Source organism: Marmota monax, unplaced genomic scaffold, assembly GCF_021218885.2.
Source record: "Marmota monax isolate L192 unplaced genomic scaffold, Marmota_monax_Labrador192_F-V1.1 WCK01_AAM20220418_F8-fsc00148, whole genome shotgun sequence".
NCBI lineage: Eukaryota > Metazoa > Chordata > Mammalia > Rodentia > Sciuridae > Marmota > Marmota monax.
Window position 1 is genome coordinate 455477 of NW_026693034.1, and position 11910 is coordinate 467386.

The following is an 11910-nucleotide window of genomic DNA, read 5'->3' on the forward strand; positions in this document are numbered from 1 at the left end:
TGTTTTTGTATCCTAAATTTAGAATAATATTTATATTTTATCAATATACTCTTTCCTTTTTTTAATACTGGGTATTGAACTCAGGGGCACTGAGCCACATCCCCAGCCCTATTTAGTGTTTTTTATTTAGAGACAGGGTCTCACTGAGTTGCTTAGCACCTTGCTTTTGCTGAGGCTCTGGAGCTGCTGAAATTACAGGCATGTGAGGCCCTATTTTCTCATTATTAGACAGCAGCATTAGTCTATTCCAAATTATTCCATGATACCTAGAGGAGGAAGCATGACTGTTTATTTTTAACTTTCTAATTTTAGTGTTTTATCTATAATAAAAGCACTTTGGAAGAAATGCATACCAAATCATCTGGCAAGAGAAATAAAGAAGCATTTAATCCTGTTTTGACAGGAAAGTTCTATCAGGTGTTGCAAAATGAGTGACATTTCAGCTGGGATTGTCGAGATGAACAGGATTTTCCCAAGATGTAGAAATGATGAAAGACACTGGAATCAGAGAGACTGGCACTCAGAAAAGCCCCGTTATTCAGCAAATGAGATATACTTGAAGAATGTCTCTCAAATTCATGTCAATATGAGAGAGATAAGATGACTGGCTATAGTTAGGGCCCCATCTGGCTCGATGAAGGAGAGAGGAAGTAAGTGTCCATATGCTGGGGGCTCACTTTCCTGAGCTCCGGCATCCAGTCTCAGGAGCTCAATCTTGGGGAAGATTTCACCTTCAACCAGACTCAACCCTTCCCATAAACATATACTCAAGAAAAGTTTTCTGCACTGTCACAGTTTTATCTGGGGATGTCAGTTTGTGTGTGTGTGTGTATGTGTGTGTATGTGTGTACAGACACACACACACACACACACATATATATATATATATATGTTGCAGATGGACACAATGCCTTTATTGTATTTGTTTATTTTTACGTGGTGCTGAGGATGGAATCCAGTGCCTCACACATGCCAGGCAAGCAAGCACTCTGCCACTGAGCCCAGGCCCAGCCCCGAGATGTCATTTTTTTTTATTATTAACTCAAACACCTTCTATTGCGGTTATATTCTGTGAGATTTTTGTTCTCTAAAACCCTACTTCACTTGCTCATCTTGTCAAATTCTTCCCCTCCTGGACTCCAGGCTTGGTTTTTGAGGTATGGATCAATAAAAATTACCCTTTTATTTCTTTAATATACCTTCAAAAAAAGTAATAATAATCTCTCAAGAATCTCAGAAGAGTTCAAAGAACTTTTTTTTTCAAATAACTTTTAACAAATTTTAAACATCAGCAAGATGGACTGTCTGTGCGTGCCAGGGCGTGGAAGGTTGGCTTGATGCTACAGCTCCTCAAGGCAGCAGAGACTGGCAGAGAAGGAGTTGCCGCACACACCTGCAAGCGTCGCCACACAGCTTCAGGAAGGGCAGAGACAATGTCCTGGGCTAGATAACTGTTGCTTCCCTCAGCTGGGTCTCCTTTTGTACCCAGCTCAGTTTTCCTCCCAAGCTTTCCAGCTTTTCCAAGTGTAGGGTCCCCTGGACATCTTCAGTGCTCTGGTAAATGGGCAACAAGCGACATCTAAGGCAGATTTTTCCTTGAGAAAGGCAAATGGCACCTAGGTAACAGCAAAAAACGTGAGATCAGAGAGAGTATGTCAGGCTCTGTGCTGTAGATCAGAGGTCAGGTGTGGGAGGCCAACCTTATGGGTGACTGAGTTACACTCCCCAGCTGGGTGCTGAGGCGCTCGGTCACAGAAATGGGTGTGTCTTGCTACAGCCCCATGGGTGAAGCTACGCTCACCTGTTCCTTTGTAATATAACCCCTTGCCCTGTTTAGGATAGAATCTTCCATGAAAGTGCCTTGTGTGTGTCCCCTCCTCTTACTGTGCCCTTGGGTGTGGCCTACCCAGGTGTCAGTCAACCTGCTGACAGTGGACATCATGAAGATAGACTCAGCCCCTGAAACCTGACCCCTTGCCTTATTTGAATAGCTTCTCCTCAATAAAAGGGGTCAGCGCAGTCGCGCGCTCTCTCTCTCTCTCTCTCTCTCTCTCTCTCTCTCTTTCTGCGGACAGAGGAGCCCTCACAGCAACCCCAAAGAAAAAGGTATTTGTGTCTCTTGTGTGGTTATTTCGTGCAGCCCAGTTAGCCCAGTTTAACTGGAGTGACCCACCCCTGAGCCTTTTAGTCGAAAGAACAGAAACCCGGCAGTCAGGGGCTCCCTCCTCTAATTGTGAGCCACTCTGGTTCTGGATCTACCCTCCATAGTCCTTCTCTCCAACAGAGCATTACAGAGATAGAAGGGGAAACAGAACATGTCGTACAACAAGGAACACAGCCAGGCATGGTGGCACACTCCTGTAATCCCAGCAGCTCAGGAGGCCGAGGCAGGAAGATCGTGAGTTCAAGCCAGCCTCAGCAAAAAGCGAGGTACTTAGCAACTCAGTGAGACTCTGTCTCTAAATAAAATACAAAAATAGGGCTAGGGATGGGGCTCAGTGGCCAAGTGCCCCTGAGTTCAATCCTGGGTACCCACCGCCAAAAAAAAAAAAAAAAATGGTGGATAAAAATCACAGGACCATGGCCAGGACTGAACGGCATCACAGCAATTGTCTACCAATAAAATGTGAGCAAAGAAGCTTTAGAGGGAGGAAGACCCAACAGAAAACCCAGGCTCTTGTTGCCTAACTCAAGACCCTCAGGAAAGTAAGAGAGAAAAAGGACAATCCATGTCCATAAGAACAAATGGAGGGGTTGGGGTTTAGCTCGGTGGAAGAGGGCTTCCCTAGCATGCATGAAGCCCTGGCTGGGGGATGGGGAGCGGGGAGGGGAGAAGAAGGCGGAGCAGGGAAGAAGGGGGAGGAAAAAGAGAGGGGAGAAGATCGGGAGAAGGGGGTGGAGGAAGAGGAGGAATGGAGATCTCTTAAGCAAGTAATGAATGATGTATTATTAAGACAAAGATAACAGACATTTTATTTTCAGCATTAAAGCAGACCTGATACGCTCCCATTTAAAACAGCAAAAAATTCTGAATAAATTATTACTTTAAAAAATTATTTTTAGTGCTGGGGTTGTGGCTAGGTGGTAGAGCGCTCGCTTAGCACATGCAAGGCCCTCGATTCGACCCTCAGCATCGCATAAAAATAAATAAATAAAGGCATTGTGTCCAATTACAATTAAAAAATATTTTTTTAAAATTAACCACCAAGCTGGCACCAATGTAAGGTATTCTTAGAAGCCAAAACCAAAGTAAAAGATAGTTTAGCACACATTCAGCTGCATCTTGGAGATACACACTCAACTTAGGTGACCCCGAGTTTCCATTCTGCACCAGGCAGAAGCAACTATAGATCCTTGGGGAGGAAACACTTTAAATTCAGGTCTCAAAGACTCCACTGGTAAAATTCCAAGGGAAATGACTTCACAGTGGGAAGAAACTCACATACACACAGACACAGACACCTGGAAACCAGACACCACCACAAGAGCCTGCAGACATGGTAGAAAAGTCCTGCAAATGAATTCAGTTAGTAAATTTATGAGACACAGAATGTAAAATAGGTATGTTTTACATTTCTAATAAAAATACATTTACAAAATGTAACATGTTTATAACATATTTATATACGTAAGGAAAAAGAGGGTATAAAATGACAAGATTTATGGGAAAATTGAACCAGAGGTGCTTTATCTCTGACCCACCTCCCCTGCCCTTGTTATTTTTCATTTTGAGACAGGGTCTTGCTATCACTAAGTTGGTTAGGGCTTCACTAAGTTACTGAGGCTGGCCTCCAATTTGTGACCCTCCTGCCTCAGCCTCCCAAGTTGCTGAAATCACAGGCATGCACAACCATGCCCAGCAAAAGCTTACATTTAACATTTGTGGAAAGGGACCTCAAAATAGGCTATAAAACAAGTTTCAAAAATTTAAAGGTACAGGATTACACAGTTCATGTTGTTTCACCAAACTGGAATTAAGAATAACCAACACATGAAAGTGTGGCATTTGCTGGTAAATGTGTGGGAATGGAGAGCATAACGCCACGGGAAATAAGTGAGACTTGGAAACTCAAAGGCCAAATATTTTCTCTCATATACAGAAGCTAGAGTAAACTGGAGGGAAGGAAAGGATACCATAAACATACAGGGCAGATCAGTGGTGTAGAAGAAGCTTCGAGATCAACAGGGAGAGCGGTGGGGGGGGATGAGAATGGGAAAGCAATGCAGAACGAATCCTTTAAAAATCATGTCATGTGCATATATAAATATACCCCAGGGAATTTCACCTTTGTGTATAAGTAAGGAGAACCAATCAAATATAAATAAATAGACGAGCAAAAGAAAGTCTAGCAGAGTGGAGGAAGAGATGGGATGGGAGGGTGACAGAAAGGGGGGGCTCTTGAACTGAAATCTAATTCCACACGTGTATAATTTTGTCAGGATGAACCCAACTACTATGCATAACTATCAAGCTCTAATTTTTTTTAACATTTACTTTTTAGTTTTCGGCAGACACAACATCTTTGTTTGTATGTGGTGCTGAGGATCGAACCCGGGCCGCAGGCATGCCAGGCGAGCGTGCTACGGCTTGAGCCACATCCCCAGCCCTCAAGCTCTAATTTTAAAAAAAGAATAGCCAACACAAAGATGCAAATTTTTTATATTTAGAAAATATAAAATGATCATGAATCAAAGAATATATCATGGGCTAGGCTGTGGCTCAGCAGTAGCGCACTTGCCTGGCATGTGTGAGGCACTGGGTTCTATTCTCAGCACCACATATTAATAAATAAAATAAAAATCTATCAACAACTAAAAAAATATTTTTAAAAAGAATATATCATAAAGGGAACTAGAAAATATAGCTAAGCATGGTGGCACAGGTCTGTAATCAGAGTGGCTAGGGAGGTTGAGACAGGAGGATAGCGAGGTCAATATATATATATATATATATATATATATATATATATATATATATATATATAATTTTTTTTCTTTTTTGCAGTGCTAGGGATTGAACCCAGGGCTTTGTGTACAGGAGGCAAGCACTCTACCAACTGAGCTATATCCCCAGCTCTGGATTGTGAGTTCAAAACTAGCCTCGGCAACAGCAAAGCACTAAACAACTCAGTGAGACCCTGTCTCTAAATAAAATACAAAATAGGGCTGGAGAAATGGCTCAGTGGTCAAATGCCCCTGAGTTTAATCCTTGGTACCCCTGCCCCCCCTCCAAAAAAAGGGGGAACTAGAAAATATTTCAAATAGAACAATAACTGAAATATTACACATCAGAATGGGAGATGTAGACAAAAGTAATTTTTAGAGAGAAATTAAAGCCTTAGCTACCTAAATAGAAAAAGAAGAAATAATCAATGAACATAGACCTGATTTTAAGAAGTTGGGAAAAAAGATTGTAGTAGTGAAAAAGTTGACAAAACACACCCTTCTCAGGACTTTGCATATATTAAATTAGTTTTGACCAATGCCTGGATGCTGTGAGTAAATTGAGTCCAGGGGAAAAAAAATAAGTTGGAAAAAAGAATAGCAGAATAGACACAATGACAGTAGGAGGGAGGAGAATTCAAAATAAGAGCAAATATTAGCCAGGCACAGTGGCACACACCTGTAATCCCAGCAGCCCTGGAGCCTGAGGCAGGAGGACAGAGTTCAAAGCCAGCCTCAGCAACAGCGAGGCACTGAGAAACTCAGTGAGACCCTGTCTCTAAATAAAATACAAAATAGGGCTGGGGATGTGGCTCAGTGGTTGAGTACCCCTAAGTTCAATCCCTGTTACCCCCCCAAAAAAAATCCCCTTAATTATTGCCACTTCTATTATCATCATACTGGAAGCACAAATATCTAAGGGGTAAAATACAAACAAAAAGAAAAATTATGAGATTTTTCAAAACTCACTAAAGAACACCCAAGGAAATAGGAAGAAAATATCATGTTTATGGTAGGATGATTCAATACTATTGAAAAGAGTTAAAAAAATCAATGCTCCCTAAATTGACCATTCAGTATAATTCAAAGAAAATATCATATTTTTTGTGAAATGTCACAAGCTGATTATTGAATTTCTATGTAAGGAAACAATGCCAAGAAACACCAAATACATTTGGAAAACAAGTGCAAGGGTTTTTCCGACAAGATATCAAGATATACAATGTCAGGAATAGTATAAAGTTAGAGCAACAGTGAAAGCGTGGTTTGTCCACCAAGATAGATAGATGAGTGGAACACGAGAACTGGATTACTAACAAAAATGGCACCGCAGGTCAGAGCTAAAGGACAGAGTAGTCGACACATAGTACTATGGCAACCGACTGTTCATTTGAAAAATGAAAGCAGCCCGACTTCACACCATAAGTCAATTCAAGATGGATTGAAGACTTAAATAAAGATGGCAAAAGTACCAGCTGGGTGTAGTGGCACAGGCCTGTAATCTCAGCAGCTCTGGAGGCTGAGGAAGGAGGATCGAAAGTTCAAAGCCAGCCTTAGCAACTTAGTGAGGCCCTAAGCAAGTTAGCAAGACCCTGTCTCTAAATAAAATATATAAAACATATTTTTTAAAAGAGGGGCTGGGGTGTGGCTCAGTGGTTAAGCTCCCCTGGGTTCAATCTCTGGTACCAATAACAATAATAATAGATTAATATTTAAAATATAAAAATGGCTGGGGCTGGGGATGTAGTTCATGATAGAGCACTTGCCTAGCACATGTGAGGCACTGAGTTCGATCCTCAGCACCACATAAAAATAAACAAATAAAATAAAGACATGCTGTCTGTCTACAACTACAAAAAAAAATTAAAAATAAATAAATAAAATATATAAACACCTCTGACAAATCAATTTGAAAAGGAAAAATGGTCAATAAAGCTATTCAAAGATGTTCAACGTGATTAATAATCAAGGAAACACACATTAATAACATAATAGTTTACACCAATTAAACTGGCAAAGGTTTAAAAAAACCTGATAATTTCAAATATTGACAAGGAGATGGGGCAACAGGAATTCTCTTGTCCTGCCTGTAAGAATGCAAATTGTTATCATCTCTAGGGAAATCTATTTGGCATCATCTGGAAAACCTGAAAATATGCATCATCTCAATACAAGAATTTCAGTCCTAGGCATATGTCCTCAAGAGCATCCAGCACAAATGCAATAGGGCATAAGTACAAAAAGTTCAAAGGTCAGTCAGTGACAGTAGGAAACAAAACTGGAAACCCTCAATGTCCATTGAAAGAAAATGGGCAAATTGTAGAATATTTATACAATATTTAAGGTAATAAAAATTAATGAATCTCAGTTACTCTTAATTAACATAGAGGATTCTAAGGGGTATAATATTGATCAAACATAATAAGTTCCAGAAAAATAAACACAGTAAAATGTATTTATATAACGTTTTAAAACATGGAAAACTAAACAATATGCTCGTTAAGGATACAAGTGAGTAGGAAATGTGATTAGCATAAATCTCAGAATCACTGGTTCTGGAATGGAGAGAAGATGATGATGTCAAGAAGAGCTAGGGGGAGAGACCTTCAAAGATACTGACTGTTCCACCGCATTTCATTAATTTTGAGAAGCCAATTCCAAATTCATTTTTTTCTTATTTTAACATCTCTGAAATGAGAATGTTTTACAAGTTAAAGAATCTCAGAATTACACCAGTTTCTCTTTCTCATTGGTACATAAAATAATGGTTTAACTTATGAACAACAGAGTCACTGAAATATGGCTAGTTCTTATCTATGGTGGGAACTGGGTGTCTCTATTTTTAATTACTTGTATCTTACGGATATCTCATAAATGTGTGTGTGTGTGTGTGTGTGTGTGTGTTATACACGGGATTGAACACAGGAATGCTCCACTACATCTCCCACCCTTTTTATTTTTTTTATTTTGCTGCAGTCCTGTACTTGTATTCCTCCTGCCCAGGCTCCCAAGTTGCTGGGATTATAGGTGTATACCACCATGGCTGGCTATAAATAATATTCCTTTATATATTTTTGGTATATTTTAAATTTGAAATAGAACATGATCGTGGGTCAGGTTAACATAGCAGAGGAAGGATTAGGAGTAGGGACAAAATCAGACAGGATTAAGAATCTAGAAGGTGATGATAATGTTTCAAGATAATAGGTTAAAGTGAGGAACAAGATTGATAGATTTCAAGATAAAGATGGACAGGAATAGAGAGCCTTAGAAATCAGGATGGTGTAAGGGACAGCACAGACATGTGGAAGTTTTCTTTCTAGTACCAAGAAGGGTAAGAACCAGAAGGCCAAGTTTGGGGATAGGTTTGAGGTCGTGCTGTCCAGCAGAACTTTCTGCAGAGATGGAAATCACACTACACTGTCCAATGTGGTAGCCACCAGATATGTGTGGTTGTTGAAAATCTGAAATGGGGCTAGTATGGCTGAGGAAGTGAATTTTTAACTGTATTTTATTTTAATTAAAGTTAAATAGCTATTTGAAGCTAGTGGCTATAGTTTGGAACAGTGCAGCTCCTCCAGAGAAGCTCCTAACTGCAGACAAGAGGGCAAGGAGTGGGTAACAGCCACAGGACACTCACCAGCCACCAGGAACAGAAGGATGTCAAAGCCCAGGATGTAGTAAGGCCACTGCATGGAGAACTGTGGTGGACTGGGCTTCATCCTCAGATCCCGGATCTCCAGGGCATGCAGCAACATGGCCAGGAAGGCACAGATCCCTGTAGGATCATGGGAGGCATGATTGCTCTCTTCCTGGGCTACCTGTCTTCACCCAACCTTCCTCACACTCAATCAGACAGAGCCCATGTGGCTCCTGCTTAGTGGCTCCTTCCTATCTACCCCCTTGCCCACTCTGAGCCAACAACCACCCGCTCAGCACACTATCAATCATTCCCAGCTCATCTCAAAGACATGTGCCTCACCACCCAGGGGCCCCGCCAACAGAAACCCCTTTCTGGGGACCCCTGGTGTATATGCCCTTGGTTCAGTTCAGGCTGGGCCCTCTAGGTAAAACACTTTGGATGAAACTCAACCAGATTCCCCACCCCCTGCATGTATTCTACTTCTCCATAGTCCTGGGAGCTTCCCAGCGTGGGGCCTGGTCACTCTTTTCAAATGTCAAAAGGTTCAAAAGGGCAAAGAAGGTCTCTTCCATTCATTCATTCAAGAAACATTGATAGTTCACTTATATATTTCAATTACAATTATTTTTCTTTCTTTCTTTCTTTCTTTTTTTTTTTTTTTTTTTTTTTGTGTGTGTGTGTGTGTACCAGGAATTTAACTCAGGGGCACTCAACCATTGAGCCACATCCCCAGCCTTATTTTGTATTCTATTTAGAGACAAGGTCTCACTGAGTAGCTTAGTGCCTCACCAAGTTGCTGAGGCTGGCTTTGAACTCACGATCCTCCTGCCTCAGCCTCCTGACATGCTGGGATTACAGGCAAGTGCCACTGCACCCAGCTCAATTACAATTCTTTGCCAGATTCTATGACAGTCCCTGGCTATCCAGGTGACCTACCAGACATATGACCCCGCAACAGGGTCATACAGGAAAATGTAGAGTGTTAAGAAGCCCCAAGGAAGAGGCATCATAAATTCTAATAGGTCAGGTGTGGGGGTCAATTAATTCATAGAGGAGGAACCTTAAAAATCACATGTCTCTTCATATCACAGAAACCACCCACCCACTCCCTTTGCATCCCTTCAAGGGCCCTCAGAGGTCAGGGACTGCCTGGCTGTTGCACACCTGTGAGGAAGCTGACAGTGGCTGACACAACATTGTGCTTCCAAGTCCTTGGGAAGAGTTCAGACGCAGAGGACACCGTGAGGAAGATGGTGAGGAAAGCCAAGATAACTGCAGAGATCAGGAAGAACCGGCCCAGGAGGATGTAGACTGCAGGAGAGGAAGAGCCAGGGCTGGAGCTGGAGACCCTGCCCTCCAAAAGGCAAGAGACCCTCAGAGACTGGCACAGGGGGCCCCAGAGCCTCCACCACCCTCAGATCACAACCTGGGACCAAAGCTGTGACCCTGCCACTTTGCCCCCCAAGAATGCTCCAGCCTCACCATTTTTTTTTCCCAAAAACATGGAAGCATATGGGGAGAAAATTAGATTGACAATGTCAGACACAAAAGTCATTCATCAGTTCTTAACATATATGATGATGTATGAGGAAATCATCTTCCATTTGGGAAAAACAATGGTTTTCATAAAACACATAAAAGCAAACTCTCCTGATAAGAATTGGTTGTGTGTGCAATCGTGAAAACTCACATCTATGTTGGTTATGCTAAAATAACTACCAGTGGAAAATCAGAACTCCATGAGGTCGAAATGTTCAACTTCACAGTGAATCCCCTAAGCCTTATTTAATTTTCCTCTTAATAGGAGAAGTGAAATAGACCAAAAATAATAGAGTCTGGATACGGGGTGATTTGCTCTCCCGCTGATGATTTCCACCATGCGAAATTTAGTTTGAATGCCCTTCTGAGCAAACAGAGATGGACATCTTGGAGGAGGACAAAAGGCAAAGGTGTTTCTGAACACCCAGACATTCCAGAATCTACCCTTGGGTTAAATCAGTGATGGTCCTCCTTTACTTGTCCCTTAAGTATTTGACAATACCTGGAGACAATTTGGGTTGTCAAACTAAGTGGGGAGTGGTACTACAGGCATCTCATGGGTAGAAGAGGGCAGGGGTTCTATTTCCCATCCTGCAAGAAACAGGAGAGCCCCCATTCAAAGATTACCCATCCCAAAATATCAGTAGCACCAAGATTGAGGAACGTTGGGTCAAAGAGCTCACATAGTCAGGTCATCTTCCCCTAAGGAGGCCTCTCCTATTCCCAAGAAAGTAGTCCCTGGGTTTCCCTGGGTCACGTCTTTTCCAAGACAGACATCCTTGGGGCCTTCAGATTTTTCCTTAAAGGGGCTAGGAAAGTAGAATCATGGCTTGGAAATAAACTTGGTTCCTAACACATATGCCCCTACTTCAGTGGTCAACATGACATGATCACCCTTTCACAGTGCCCTACATTCCTCTCACCCCAAAAGAGTGAAGATTCAGAGAAAATGCCCTTATGGCCTTATTAAATTTGGTCCTCTGCCCCCAACCTGCCCTATCTATCTCCACCCAGCCATCAAACTGGTCCCATCTCCCCTTTCTTCATCCTTACCCCCAACCCTCCTTACTGGATAAGGGTCGAGGCTTCCAGCATTTGATATGGAAGCAGTTCTCAAACAGGCCACTGAAAAACACATCCTGGGTCTCCTCGTCCATGAGCCGCACCCAGAAGGGAAAGATGGAGACCAGCAGTATGAGCAGGTAGCCCAGGGAGGTCAAGACCAGGACTATGGCCCAGGTGAGTCCCTTCATGTTCTTGTCCTCTAAAGTCAGCATCACCTGTGCAAGGGAAAAGTGATGGCAGAGGTGGGACTTCTCCACATCCTCCCGTGGCTCAGGGTGAAGGAAATGATGACCGTGGAAATGCAGGCACTGCGCATGGCACATAGGTGAGGCTTGTCCATGGGGATTTCTTTGTCTTGCTTAACTTTACAGCCTCCAGGCCTCTGAGGTTGACCTAAAACATGCAGGAAATGTTGTCTGCACTAATTCACTGGGTGGCCTTGGGCATGGTGGGAGCCCCAATTTCCTCCTCAGGCATAATGAGGAGATCAGCCCAGCCCTTCCCAAGGTCATTCACCTCTACAGTTTCAATTTTTCAATTCTGTTAACCCCCATGCCACTGCCAACAAAACACACCTCCATCAGCCTCTTTTGTGTCAGCTGTTTTTCTTTAGATTGCAGAATGAGGGCCTGGGGGAGGCCGTGAGGCCAGAACCCCAAGTGCCCTTGCTCAATGACAAGCCTTCTGACCACAGGAAACTGGGGATGGGGTCCATTGGG

The 11910-nt window shown here is 42.5% G+C and overlaps 1 protein-coding gene across 1 annotated transcript; it reads right to left on the reverse strand.

Moving 5' to 3' along the window:
- Positions 1-1297: 1297 nt before the first annotated feature.
- On the reverse strand, positions 1298-11554 carry Tmem225b (transmembrane protein 225B). Its single transcript, XM_046453623.2, has 4 exons — positions 11196-11554; positions 9752-9898; positions 8585-8722; positions 1298-1616 (listed from the first exon to the last, which is right to left on the reverse strand). Exons 1-4 carry the CDS (start codon positions 11512-11514, stop codon positions 1444-1446), a joined length of 777 nt encoding a protein of 258 aa, XP_046309579.2. The 5' UTR covers positions 11515-11554; the 3' UTR covers positions 1298-1443.
- Positions 11555-11910: the final 356 nt, after the last annotated feature.